The 13,974-nt window shown below is 58.6% G+C and overlaps 1 protein-coding gene across 1 annotated transcript in view; it reads right to left on the bottom strand.

The window, feature by feature from the left end:
- BSN (bassoon presynaptic cytomatrix protein) overlaps positions 1-13,974 on the bottom strand; it is an 81,462-nt gene that overhangs the window by 4,286 nt on the left and 63,202 nt on the right. Inside the window, exons 4-5 of the mRNA XM_040995011.1 lie at positions 8,756-9,202; positions 1,621-8,298 (exon numbers count right to left, since the gene is read on the bottom strand). Of these exons, the coding sequence (XP_040850945.1) occupies positions 1,621-8,298; positions 8,756-9,202 (7,125 nt within the window). The remainder of the gene's footprint in view (positions 1-1,620; positions 8,299-8,755; positions 9,203-13,974) is intronic.

Genomic DNA, 13,974 nt, shown 5'->3' with positions numbered 1-13,974 from the left:
GCTGGGGCTGGGCCAGGAGCTGGGTTCCATGCTTTTGGGTGCCCTGATTTACCAGGCAGCTTCAAACCCTATCCTACCCACCTGCTGGCCTGTGAGAGAAAGCTCATGACCACAGCCCTCCATTCCCCCAGAGCTCTGGGCAGTGAGGATGGGGAGTGGGGAAGGGGCAGGATGTCCATTTACGCTAGTTTCTAGCTCTGGCTTGGCACACAGTGGCTTTGAGATTCCCTGCTCATCTCCAGTGGGCTTTCTACCTTCCACCTCCATGGGGACGTGACAGGTTGGGCTTGGGATCCAAGGCCTAGTAGTCACTGAGGGGGCATGGATGGGAGGAATGGAGTGGGTACTGGAGGATCACTGGAGTTCTATGGGCAAGGGCACCTGCTGATGGCAGGCCAGTTGTTGCAGACTCATTCCTGGCTGCTCTTATGAAACTGTCCTCCCGGCATCCACTCATTTCCTGACATCGTTTTGTGTCTTGGTCTGCACTCTTGGTCTAGCCTCCATCTCCCTCCACATCCCTAAGGGATACCACATGTGACAGCATGTCCCGCAAATCTTGGAACAAAGGGTGAAGCTTCAGCAGTACAAATTTAACTTTCTGAACTCCTCTCTTTGTTGTCTTTCCTTATTTTGGCCACCACCATGAGTGTGCACCATGGCCTGGCCCCAGATAGGTTCCCCCAAGGGATTCTCTGGGTCTCTTGCTTTCCCTGTGAGCCAATGCTCCTGATCCCACCCACTCTGCTGGCCTGCATACACCAGGCTCTTTCCTGCCTACCTTTCTGCTCCCTGCATCACAGCCAGAGCATGGGTTAACATACCTAACCATGCCCCTGGCCACCACCTCCTTTACCCAGGGTCTCTGGCTCCAGCTTATCAGCCTCTATTCTGTCCCCAAAGCTCAAATACCTGCTTTGTCCTGGAACCTCCAGGAGCTCTCAGGAGCTACCTTCCTCAGCCTGGCACTCAGAATCCTTGGCCTGAGGCTCTCACAGCCCCTATCCTCACTGCTGCTATATGCCACAGCTAGGCTGTTTCTCACAGGCCCGAGTGCATCAGTGATGGTGAAAGTCATCATGAAGAGCAAGTTCATGCTCCTGGAGCTCCTGCAGGGGCAGGCAGGTATATCATCTGAGGACCAGGTAGGAGTAGGGAGCACACTGTAGTATCTGGGATATAGGCCTCAAGGCCTGTGCCCTGGGCTGGGGCTTCCTGTGAGGCAACCGAAGCCAAGCCAGGATGGAGACAGAAATGTATTACTGGTCTTAGAGATGAGGCCTGGAATCTAAATGGCCCAGATTGGTGCTGAGGGCTGAAGTGACCTGGAGAGGGAGGTGGTATGGGCAGTAAAGGGGCAATGCTAGGGAGAGAGTGATGTCTCTAGAGGGAGTCTGGGGGAATGGCTGTGAGGCCCATGTGCCATCTGTATTGGCCCTGGCACCCTGGCAGGCTGTGGACTCTGGTAGACAGGAATCCAGAGGCCGCCTCCTTGACTCCCCCAAGCCTTTGGAGGCGGAGGAAGCTCCACTCCCACCCTAGGGGAGGCCCCTCCCTACAGAGCCCCTCGAGCTAGGCAGAGATCCCTGTCCCACCCTGGACCAGCCCCGGTGCCCATACCTGGCTACCCAGCCCCCCCTGGTGCTGGTAGAGGGAGAATCTCTCTTTGGCAGACTCCTCGGCGGTGGGGCTGAGGGGCTTAGGGTCAGACAAGGACCGCTGCAGGGTCTTCATGGGGCGAGGCAGCGTCTGCTGACGGAGAGTGCTTTCAGCTGCGAAGTGCTTCTGTGGACTCACGTGAGCCTTGTTCAGTCTCTCGCTGGAAGCAAAGGAGGTGTCCAGCAGCCGGTGTGGGGACAGGGGTGACACTGGTGAGTAGAGGACCTGAGGGGACTTTGGAGGCTGGCGGCCCATGAGCTGTGAGAGGGACTCCGGGGGTAGGTGGGCCTGGTACCCAATCTCCAGGGGATCTGGCTTCTTTTTTTCAAATCTGCCCAGGGACCCAGGGGTGACTATCTGGATGCCAGGCAGATAGGGGCTGATGGCAGTTGGCCCGACCAGCTGGGTCCCAGTTACACTCTGGGCCTGGGCGTCAGGCTCTGTCTGGCAGGCCAGGCTCTCCCCACGCCCCGTCTTCTCTGGTGCCGATATGTACTTGATGATCTCCACCTTGGGGTCAGTGGCAGCCGTAATGTGAATGGCTGGAGAGACCCTGGGCAGCTGGTCAGGCTCCGTTTGCACAGAGCAGTCACTGATGGTCTGGATGCCCACACTGCTTGTGGCCCTGGCGGCAGCAGCGGCAGTGGAAGCAGTGGATGTTGAGGCAGTGGCATCATGCTTGCTATCAGAAGTGGAGTCAGAATGGCGTGAAGCCCGGGCCCTGCGGCGGCGCACCGGCTGTTCCCACTCGGCATTATCCTCGTCATCTGTCTGCACGCTGCAGTCAGCACTGCGCCGCGTCCGGCGCCGCCGGGTCAGCAGGTAGCGGCCCTCCCCGTCCTCGTCGTCTGTCTGCACACTGCTGTCTGCAATCCTCCTGACCGTGCCAGGCTCCGGGCCTGGCTCGGACTCACAGGCATCCCGCAGGCGTGGCATAGAGTGCCGTTTCTTGATGCCCCCCCGGCTTGCCTCCCACTGTTCCTCGGTCTGCAGCGACATGTCTGAGGCGGAGCTGGGTAGACCCCGGTGAAGCACAGGCTCACGAGGCTGCCCAGGAACCTCGGGCCCTGCCACGGCAATGAAGGCTGTGTGGCTCAGGGGTGGCCAATACTGGCCATTCTGGGCCAGCTCAGGAGCAGTTGGAGGAGGCCCTCGGCTAGGTGCCTCACAGGCTGCAGGGAAGGGGGCCTTCTGCCGCTGCTTCTGCTCTTCTAGCTGCTGCTGCAGCTGCTGCTGCAGCTGCTGGATCTGCTCCAGCTGCAGGCGCTGCTGGGCTAGCTGCTCCCGCTGCAACGCAAACTGGGCCTGGCGTTCCTCCTGCTGTTGCTGCAGCACATGCTGCTTGATGGTCTGCAGCTCCTGCAGTTCCCGCTGCACCAGCAGCTGCTCCTCCTCCCGGTGCCTCTGGAGCTCCACACGCTCCCTCTCCAGCTCCTCTTGCAGCCGCAGCTGCCGCAGCTTCTCCAACTCAACTCGCTCCCGCTCCAGCTGCAGCAGCTGCTCTTGCTGCTTCCTCTGCCTCTCCTCTTGCGATAGTTCTTCCTTCTCAGGTCCTGGCCGGCTGAGTGTTGTAGTGCCAGCCCCAGGAGCAGCAGCATCTCCTGGTGGCTTCTGACCAGCTAGTGGGGCTGGAACTGGGGCTGGGGCAGCCTCCTTAATAGCAGCTGGGGTGGTGGTGGGAACAGGCTCTTCCCGCGCAGTCCCTGCTGGTGGCTCTGGCCTGGGTGGGCCTCCAGTGCTCGGGGCCTTGGCAGCAGCAGGCTTCCCTAGGTAGACAGGCCCCTCAGCAGGTGTGACATTGGAAGCAATGGGGAACCTCCCTGGAGCGGGGTATCGCAACAGCCCTGTTGGCCCAAGAGGGACCCTGGGAGCAATCATGGGCATACGTGTCAGACTGGTGAGAGGCACGGCTGTGACTCCACCAGACGTGTAAGGCCTGTACATGCCACCACGCACCATGGGCCGCAGCACCGAGGCAGGCTGGGTGGTGATGGGCAGTGTTGCAGCAATCGGGGTGTTGATCGTGGAATAGATCATGCCGTCAGCGGCCCGCACAGTGGCTGTGGATGGCAGCAGCTGTCTGACAGCTGGTCCCTGGCCTGCTGCAGGTCCAAACTGTGTCAGGTTCCCGGGACTTGGATGGCTCTCTGGGAAGGTGGGGTTACCGAGGAGGCCAGGTCTAAGGGGAGCCAGGCCCTGTGGAGCACTGAGCCCAGGCCCATGCTGGGGCTGGTGGTACTGTGCAAGGTCAGGGCTACTGCCAACCCCGCCATGTCGCCCACCATACTGGTCCATTGAGTTGAGGGCAGCACACATACGGCTGATCTCACGGGCTGTGGTGGCACTGTACTGGGCCAGACTGGCTTCCTGGAAACCGACTGTGTCTCCCCGGGCACCATACCTGTGGTCTGAGTAGATGTTGGACACTGAGCTATAGCGCCGCATGGGGAGCGGGTGAGTCAGATCTGTGGGATGACGGAGATCTGTGAAGGAGCCATATTGCAGGCCCTGCCCCACATAGCGCCCATCTGCAAAGCCCAGGCTGTAGGAGTGTTTCAGGGAGCTGAGGTCTAGGGCTGAGTCACGTCCAGAGCCCTGCAGGAGCTGCCCAATCCTGTGGGCATGGTAGCCGAGCCCAGCCTCAGCCAAATTGGTGTCAGACATGGAGGAGTACAGCCGGCCAGGAAGGCCTTGTGGGTAGGGCCTCTGGTCCTCATGGGGCCCAGGCCCCATGATCCCCTGTGCCCGGTAGGTAGGGGGCTCAGGAAGCTCTGAGTCCCGGGGACCATAGAAGGGGCCAGTGCCTTGGCCAGGAGGCACAGCCTCTGACCCGCTCTTTTCAGGTGCACTGGGGGTGGGGTGGAAGGCGCCAGTGCAGCTGCTGCTGAAGGGGAACTTGTAGACCATGTCACAGCAGGCCAGCTGGCTTTCAGGCCTCATCCCAGTCAGGTCCAGGGCCCCGGCTGGCTCCTCTGGGAGCAGTGTGGTCACGGTGCCTGCCGGGCCCTCTCCCATCTGCACCACCACCGTGTGTGGCTTCCTGGCCCCTGGCAGGGCATGGGATCGCAACTCTGCTGGAGTGACCCGGTGGGGCTCAGCTCCAGGTTCTGGCACTGGGCCTGCCTTGAGGCCAACGCTCTGGGCGGTGCCCATCTGAGTGATCAAAACATCTCTTCTGGCCAGAGGTGCTACCTGGTTGGGGAGGTTATACCTAGCAAACTTGGCTTCCCTGGGTCTTCCCCGGGCACCCCCTCTGTATGGGGCTGTCTGGACGGCTTGCTCTACCTGCTTGACCTGGGCCAGGCACACAGGGCTACCTGCCCCCTGGCCAAAATCGAGCCGGCTCTGGAAGGGGTCTCCATAGACCACAGGCTGTTTCTGCTGAGCCATGAGCACAGAGGAGGACATGGTGATGCTCACGGTGGTGGCAGTGCCAAGAAAGGCATGGGTCTGCTCCTGGGCGTTGAGGTTGATGACCAAAGGCTGCACAGCAGTCGATTGCCGTCCTGGAACTGGATCCAGAGCGAGGCCGTACTTCCTTGCTTCTGCAGCCAGAGAGGTCAGGTCCATGCCCTGGTCAGTGAGGATGATGGGCGTGGGCTTCACAGCTGTGCGGAGGTCTACCACTGCACTACCAGGGGGCCTGGGGCCTGGTTCCACCCTAGAGGTCCCAGGGACAGAGGAGATCCGGCACAGGGAGATGTTCTCGGCAGGGAGGGCGCCCCAGCCATACAAGGCCAGGGGCCCATCTGCACCAGCACTGGGCCCCCGTGGAAAGCCAGGGGGCCCAGGTGGCTCTTGGGGCAATTGAGACCCATTGGGAGGTGTAGTCTGGCTGTAACTGTGGGCGGTGGACTGGGTGTCTGTAGGTGAGCTCGGCGGGGAGGTGGAGGCACTGGCATGCACCATCCTGGTCTGGCTGGAGGCGTCTGATGCCAGCGTGATGACCATAATGGGTGCCTCCTGAGAGGACTGCTGCCACACCAGACGAGGCGTGGTGGATCTATGTGGGGTCTGAGTGCCCTGGGCTACCATAGGGGTTGGAGTGGGAGCACTGGGGCTCCGTGGCATGTCCAAGGCTGGTGCTGGGCTTGGCGTCTGTGTAGAGAACTCTGCTGTGGCCCTGTGGCCCAGCCTGCCAGGAGAGAATGTGGGACTCTCTGAGGGGGAAGATGGGGAGATGGGTGGGCTGGACCCCGCAAAGTAGGAATATCCCCGGGAAGGCTGTGGAGCACCCCCTTCACTCTCAGCCCCGCTTAGGGGCTTCTCTCTGGCAGCCCGTCCACTTGCAGCAGGGCCGCTAGGGGCTGGGGGCAGTTCTTCAGTTTGGGACCCATAGTTTGCAGTGCTTGGGCTTGCGCCATAGGCGTGGCCCGCAGAGGATGGTGAAGGGCTACGCTCAGAGCCAGCAGGAGAAGCCGGAGTCATATATCCCCGTGGCAGGCCAGCTGGGCAGGGAGCCGCTGCTGTTGTGGCTGGGGCCCCAGGGCCCTGGGAGACAGACATGCCTACCTCCTTGGGGGCTGAACTGGGGGAGGCAGAGGAACTGTGCAGCCTGAAGGTGTCTTGAGGCTCCTTCGCGAAATGCTGAGTGACACGCACATCAGGGATCACTCGGCCTCCACCACTGTCCGAGGTAGTGGAGGTGGAGAAGGACACAGGGGCAGCAAGCTGGGTGGGACTGGTGCCGGGCGTCAGTGGGCCACCATTCTGCTTCATGGGGTCTATGTATGCGCTCTCAGCATTCAGGAACTGCTTCTCCTTCCTCTTGTCCTCAGCGAAGGCTAGGTCTCTGGAGGAAGCCTGTCGCATGCGCGCAATGCTCTGGGATGTCTGGAGGATCTCCTCATACACAGCCTTGCCCAGGCCAGCTGGTGAACCCTCAGGGGCAGGCTGAGTGGCCCTGCCATAATCGCGGTCTGGGGTGTCCTGATACTCAAAGGAGCCCTGGCCCCTAGGGCCCGGGGTCTGCGAGGGGCCTCCATGAGGCCCCTTGGCTGCCATGCCCTGGCCCTGCTGCCGCTGCAACAGCTCAGCTTTTCTCATCATCTCCTCGTAGGCCTCCTCGGCACTCTTGAGGGGCCGTCCGGTGCTGGGAGTGGTGGCACTGCCCACAGGGGTCTCAGTTGGTGAGTAGAGGGACATGAAGGTGGGCAGGTTGTACTCACTACCGGACTTGTACAGGCGGGAGGGGCCTCCGTCCAGAGCCTCGGCCTCCGAATCCAGAGAGGGGGAGGGTGAATACTCGGAGCATGAGGAGCGGTGCAGCTCCTCCATCTCAGCTGCTTGCCTCAGCTCTTCGGTGGGTGAAGCATCCTCAATTGGGGACAGGTTGCTGGGTGGCGTCTTGGAGCGCTCACGCCGCCGCTGGGCCCGCAGCTCCTCCTTGTCACGCCGGGTCTTGCGGGCTGTGCTGCGGATGCGCTGCTGTTCCACCTCCCTCATCTTCTCCTGCTCTCGCAGCAGTTCCTCTTCCTCCCGCAGCTCCTCTTCCTCCGAGGAGTCCTCAATAGTGGGCAGCAGGGGCCCGTGAGAGCGGTGCCGGGCCTTGCGCTGTTGTTTTGCTTCTTCTAGCCTTTGCCGGCGGCTGGGGCTGCTGTCGCTGTCCTCCTCGAGTGAGGACAGGGAAGTGGGAGAAGTGCCGGACGTGTAGCTGGGTGTGGAGGCAGGCAGGGTGGAGGAGTGTTCCCCACGGGAGCGGTCCTCCGGTGAGCCTGTCAGGCTTTCCATCTCTAGCTCAGGCTCTCGGTCGAGGCTGGGGTCAGGGCCTTGGCCCAGGTCCAGCTCGTGGCCATAGCTGCCCGTGCTGTTGAGTTCAATGGTCTTGAAGCGTCGGAGCCCACCCTGCAGTGCCCCGCTGCCTTCGGTGTCCTCTGGTGGGCCTCCCTCTGAGAGCAGCTCCTCATAACCTGTAGTGGCATTGTGGGGCAGGCGCCTCTTAGGCAGTGCTGCTGCTTCTTGGCCAGACTCAGGCCTGGTCCTGGAGCTGCCCTTCTGGGCACCGTGCTTGGCCAGGCTGTGCCCAGGAGCAGCAGTGTCATCATCGTCCTCCAGGTTGTCTTCCTCGGCGCTCATCTCCAGGATCTGCCGCCGCATGAACTCCTCATCAGTCAGTTCTGCTGCTTGGGCTGGGGGCTGGGGTGGGACTGGGGACAGGCCGCCCTCACTGCTGTCCTCCACGTAGTCATGCCTCAGCTGACTGCCAAAGTCGTCAGACGACTCGGCTGTGTCCTGTTGCTCCCTCTGGCGTTGCCACTGCAGGGAGTCCTCCTCCTCCAGGATGTCCTCCAGCTCCTCATCGGAGTCGAAGGCCTCTGGCATGATGGACAGGGAATGGGGCCGCTGCTTCTGTTCCTCACTGATGCTGCTGCTGGGGGCTTTGCTCCGCTCGCTGCCACTAGGGGCCAGGCCCTGGGCCTCCAGCTGCGGACGTACACTGCTCCCGACCTTGTGGAGCTCCACAGGACTGGGCGGGCGTGGCCCTGTCACTCCTGCACTGTCTAGCTGCTCCACCTCCTGCTGCACCACACCTGTGATCTCGCTCTGGGAGCTGGAGATGCCGTCAGAAGAATAGCCCGTGTCGCTGAGGCTCTGTGGGCTCCGCGACAGGTCCTGAGAGTAAGGCTTGCCCACCGGTTCCTGCAGCAGGGCAAGAGCAGACACTGACTCCCCATGGCAGCTTGTGGTAGAGCCCAGCCCTCCCTGCCAATCCCAGGGCTCTGGGGAAGGGCCTCCCCATCTTCCAAGGGTCTAGGGCCCACCACCCAGCCCATGTCCCTGTCCGTAGATGACTTAGAGCTTCCATGGCAAGCCTCAAGCAGCACTAGAGATTCAAAGAGAAGCTTTACTAGAACAAAGGGTGTCAAAACTCAACAAGGCATCCAGCAAGGTGCCAGATGCAGGTCCACTCTCCAACTCAGAGCCTCCGGGCTTGCCAGGGCTTCATTTCCACTTTCCCTCTGCTGGGACATCCCTGTCCTCCTCCATGTCTCCTCAGGCCCTGACCCAGCTGACATCCCTGGTCCCCCAGGGAGGCAAGCTTCTCCTGAGACCATCCCCTCAGGGAGCTAGGGCTCATGGGAGTGAAGGGACTGACCTCTGCTTCCCCACCCTTGGGGGCTTCTGGAACTGCCTTGGTAACGTGGGTGGCAGGTTCACTCCTCCTCACCCCACTCTTGACTTTAGGCGTCCCAGAGGGCAGGGTTGCTTCTGGTGGCGGCTTCGGCACAGTCGTAGCTTTTGCTGGGGCTCCTGGCTTCTTTTCCTGGGCACTGCTTGGGGTCTTGCTGGGTTCAGAAGCTCTGGGGGGCTTGGCCTGGGGGCTGGCCTTGGTGGGCTGGGGGCTGGCCTTGGCAGGCAGAGGGCCAGATGGTTGAGTGGGCCCCTGTGGCCCCTTCTGCTTCAGAGGGGATGCTCCAGCAGCACGGTGAGGGGCTCCCACAGGGGGCTGTGGTGAGGTGGACAGCGGCATGGGTGTCGGCTCTCCCAGGCTGCCCTCGAGCAGCCGCTTAGTTTGGCAGTTCAGACAGAGCCACTCTGTTTTCTGTAAGCAAATGGAAGAGGGAGTTGATGAAAATCACAAACACACTGAGGTACTTCAGAGTATTTCCATGAGTCCTTCTGGAAACTTAAAGAAGAAAAGGAATAGGGAGCCTGAAGACAGACATACACAGGGTCAAAATGAAAATAACAAACTGAATAAGAAGGGTCCCTTCCTTACATCCACCCTTTCCCTAGAACTCTGCACCTGGCCAGAAGAGAATAACCACAGGGGCGGGAGGCCATAAGCAATACAAAGGGAGTTGTGGTGCACCCTCAGGGAGGTGAACTACTCTTTGGGGACTGGCAATGGGGTCCAGCTGCTGAGATCAGCGCAGAATAGGGATGGCAGGGCCTTCACCAGCCTCCAAGCTCTCAGATCTGACATCTTCCTCTATACCATTGCCCAAGCAAAGGCTGTGCTGGGCAAAGAATGCTGTCCAGGGCAAACTTTGCTTGTGGGCAGGGCTGAGCAGTCCTCTCCGCTCACATTCCTTAGCCAAGGCTAATTAATACCCTTGGCAGAAGCTGCCTCCTGCCCCTGGGGTTCTGGAATGCTTCTCAGACTGCAAGGTGTGTGGCAGGTTACCCTTGGCCAGGGGCTCTGCTGCTTTCAGAGCTGGGCAAGGATTAATATTTGGGTGCTTAATCCAATACTGTTAGTGCTGACCACCCTGCTTCAGATCCGATCTAAGTATCAATCCCTACTGAAGACCACAGGTCAGACCACTAGAATCCCACAAGTCAGGTCTAAGTGCCTCAGCCCTGGCTGCCTATGTGGGCAGCCCTGAGTCCCGTGGGAGTGATTCCTGCAGGTCTCAGGCTGATGGGGGCAGGTTTCCTGGGAGCCTCAGTTAGAAAGAGGATGTGAGGATGTGCCCTGCTCTGGCCCAGGAAGGGGATGAGGAGTGAGGATTAGTGCAGTCCAGAGCAGGGCCTCATTGACACCTGTGCCTGGGCTTACCCTGTGGGGACACAGTCTTGGTACCCTTTCCTTCCCACTGCTGTTCCTTCTGGGTCTCTGGACTCTCAGGCTCTTGCCAGCAGCCTTGTCAAAGGGATGGGCCATTATAAGAATCACAGGATCAGGCCCAGTGCAGTAGCCTAGTGGCTAAAGTCCTCACCTTGCATGTGCTGAAATCCCATATGGGCGCTGGTTCTAATCCCAGCAGCCCTGCTTCCCATCCAGCTCCCTGCTTGTGGCCTGGGAAAGCAGTAGACGATGGCCCAAAGTCTTCAGATGCTGCACCCACGAGGGAGACCCAGAAGAGGTTCCTGGTTCCCGGCTTTGGATTGGCACTGCACTGGCCGTTGCAGTCACTTGGGTAGTAAATCATCGGACGGAAGATCTTCCTCTCTGTCTCTCCTCCTCTATATCTGCCTTTCCAATAAAAATAAATAAATCTTTAAAAAAAAAAAGAGTTCTGGAGATGAGCAACAGCCATTTCCAAGCCTCAGCATCAGCTTCATAGGGTGGGAAGCTGGGCCACACTGGGGGCGAGGCCGAGGCAGTGCTGCCCTGACTCCTCTTTAGGTCCCTGGACACAGTTATCCTAGATTGGGCCTCTTGAAGATGTTACCACTGCTCAGTAAATCTGTGACCCCCATCTTTGACCTGCAAACCCCCTCCCAGAAGCAATAATCAAAATAAAGCAAGGGCACCTTGCAGGGTGGTCTGGTTGGAGAAGGCAGACTCAATGCCACAAGCTCAGAGCCAGCCCTGAAGAGGCCCAGGCCACAGTACAGCATGTTGCTGCAGTCACTTGCTCCCTCACACCCTTATTCATGGAGACAGCCGGCCTGCAGAAGGAGTGGCCCAGCCAGCCTCCTTGCGCCTGGCTCTGCTATAAAAGGCAGCAGGGAAGGGAGGGCAGTGAGAAGGAGGTGGGAAATAAGCTAAAAATAAACACTTGACTTGGCTCCTGGAAGTCAGGGGAACATACATGGTATCTGGGCCAGCAAGGGGAGACCTGGCCCAGGCTTGGGGCTTCTGGGGCACGGGATGGTGACAGGCAGCCCAAGTGGAATGCCTGTCCAGTCGCTGAGGTCCTAGTGCCTTGATTCACTCTGCTTTTATCTACACCCCAGTGCACTCCCCACCCAAGCCCCGCTATGCATTCCCTTGTTTGTGCACTCAGCTCTCCAGGGCAGAAGCTATTCCACATCACACTCTGTCACACTCCCACTCACTCAGCCTCAGCTGTCCCCAGCCCTGGGAAAACTGCCTTTTGCTTGGCCCCTTTCACAACTGGGCAGGGAGAGTCTTTGGAGGGGCTCTGATGGCCACTTTTGCCTTGCTGCCCTCAAATTGGTTCCTTTTCAGGGGCAGGAAGGCAGCATTCCCCAAGAACAATCAGCACCTGAAGGTGGGACAGACAGCGGTGCACACCACCAGATGGAGCTCTGTGGTCCAGGGTATCGTTATTTAGGAAGTGAACTGACTGTGAAATCAGAGAGCAGCCAACAGGTGTTAGAGACCTGCTGCTTCCTGGGTCCACTGGCCAGCATGCCTTGTGGGCCAGTATAGCCCTGGGGGCTGGGCAGGATGTTGGGCAGACTCCCTGCTGTGTCTGTTGCATGGGTCCATGGTCTCAGGGCGTAAGTACCTCACCTAGCTCCCACAGAAGCTTATGTGGGATGAGCCCTGTTCCCATTCTGTAGGGAGGAGCCGGGGTACCCTGAGATTGCGCACCCCTGTAGCAGATCAGGAGCACCGACAGCTGCTGGCCTCTTGTCCGATGCCCTATCCCAGCACTTGCTCTGAAAAATCCATTTCAGCCCCTGTATCACAGGCACCAGGTACACAGGTACCTAGGGAGGCCTGACTTCTCAAAGGTAGAATTACTGCACATTAGAATAAATAAAAAATAAAATAAGAAACTGGCAGTGTTATTGTAACAGATCCAATTGCACTAATTTCTTTACAAGCTCTACTTTGAACTGAAAGCTAATTAAAAATTAAGCCAGAGGATACTATTATCCTTCAAAAAGATAAATGTTAAAAAAAAATTGGAATCAACAAGTCTTAATTATGAAATGACTCACTAAATAGCATTATGGTTACTTTCAAAGGGAACAGGCTCCGGTTGTGTTGCCACCTATGTTACACACTGTGGGCTCCCTGTCTGGGGAGGAAGAAAAAGGTTCTCAGAGACGTTGAGGGACATTCCAACCACTGGTCTGAACAGTCAGCTCTGCCCTCAGGGGAAGCTCTGGGAGACAAGTCCCATAGGACTGTGAGGGGAGTAGGGTGGCTCTTCTGGTATGTCCCTGCCTTGGGCTACCAGCCTGCCTGTGCTGTGCACAGAGACTCGGCAGTCACTCTGAGCCTCACACTCTGGCTTTGGCCAAGGCAGGGAAGAGGTGGTCATTAGAAACCAGAAGCTTCTAGCTAAGGACAGGGGAAGCACAAAGTGGCAAATCACTGAAGGGCTATCAAAGATGGCCATGACCTGCTCAAGGGCTCAGTGAGGAAGAGTGAAGCTGGGGTCAGGACACAGTGAATACCAGCCTAACCCCACCAACCCTGCAACATGAAGCCAGGAGAAAGTTTTGCTCACTGTGTCAGGGAGGACGAGGGCTGTGGCCCCAGGGTGGAGAGGAGAAGCCAGCCACAGGCTCCTGATGGTGGGGGCTGCCAAGTGGATGCAGTCCATGGAGAGGCAGAAGCTATAGGACCCAGGAAAGCCAGAATCAAGCAGCTAATGACAGGCTTGGAGCAGAACCCAGACGCATCATCTGGAGGCAGCATGTGACAGAGCTGCTTGTGTTTGGCCTAATTCAGCACTGCCAGGCCTGGCCTGGGGCTGCCACAGCGAGCTGTCGGGAACACTTACACTCCTGGACAGAGACAGATCTCTGCATATTTTGCTCAGTGAGGAAATGTAGGCTGAGCGGTCTCTCAGGGACAAGAATCTTCCCATCCAGGCCAGCCCAGGAATCCACTGGGCCTCCTGGTCCCTCAAGGTCAAGGCACCCCACTCAACCAGTGGTGAACTTGTGCCTGGAAGTCTCTGAGTAGAAGAGCCAGTTGGGGGGTTCCATGGCCCTGAGGTGACCTGGATTAGTGCATACCCCCACTGCCCAGATAGCCAGGCAAGCTTTCCTCCCATGAGTCACTGGGCCTAGAACTTACTAAAGTGACAGTGTGGATGGAACTGGAGGGCCACATGGATGTCACACAGGAATCCCTTGTCTTACTCAGTGATAATGCCATACATGTTGGAAAATACACCCTACTGTAGGGTCCGGTGTGATAGAGTAGTGGTTAAAGTCCTCGCCTTGAACGCGCTGGGATCCCATATGGACGCCGGTTCTAATCCCGGCAGCCCTGATTCCCATCCAGCTCCCTGCTTGTGGCCTGGGAAAGCAGTAGACGATGGCCCACAGCCTTGGGACCTGCACCCTGCGTGGGAGACCCAGAAGAGCTCCTGCTTCCTGGCTTTGGATTGGCTCAGCTCCAGCTGTTGCAGCCACTTGGGGAGTGAACCATCAGATGGAAGACCTTCCTCTCTGTCTCTCCTTATCTCTGTACATCTGCCTTTCCAATAAAAATAAATAAATCTTAAAAAGAGAAAAGAAAAGACACCCTGTAGTGGTCAAAGGCAAATTCCTAGTCACACTGAGTGGCTCCATGAAGGTCTACCCCAAGGAAAATGAGAACAGTGTAGTGAGGAGACCATGATGACATCATGCTCTCCTCTCTTGTTCCATTTTGGGCCAGCGGTGATTTATGTGCCACACACCCCTGCGCCACCATGCATGGCTCAGCCCACA

The sequence above is a fragment of the Ochotona curzoniae genome, unplaced genomic scaffold (assembly GCF_017591425.1).
Source record: "Ochotona curzoniae isolate NIBS_2020 unplaced genomic scaffold, NIBS_Ocur_1.0 contig_908, whole genome shotgun sequence".
Taxonomy (NCBI): Eukaryota; Metazoa; Chordata; class Mammalia; order Lagomorpha; family Ochotonidae; genus Ochotona; species Ochotona curzoniae.
This window is presented reverse-complemented; position numbering and strand designations above follow the sequence as displayed.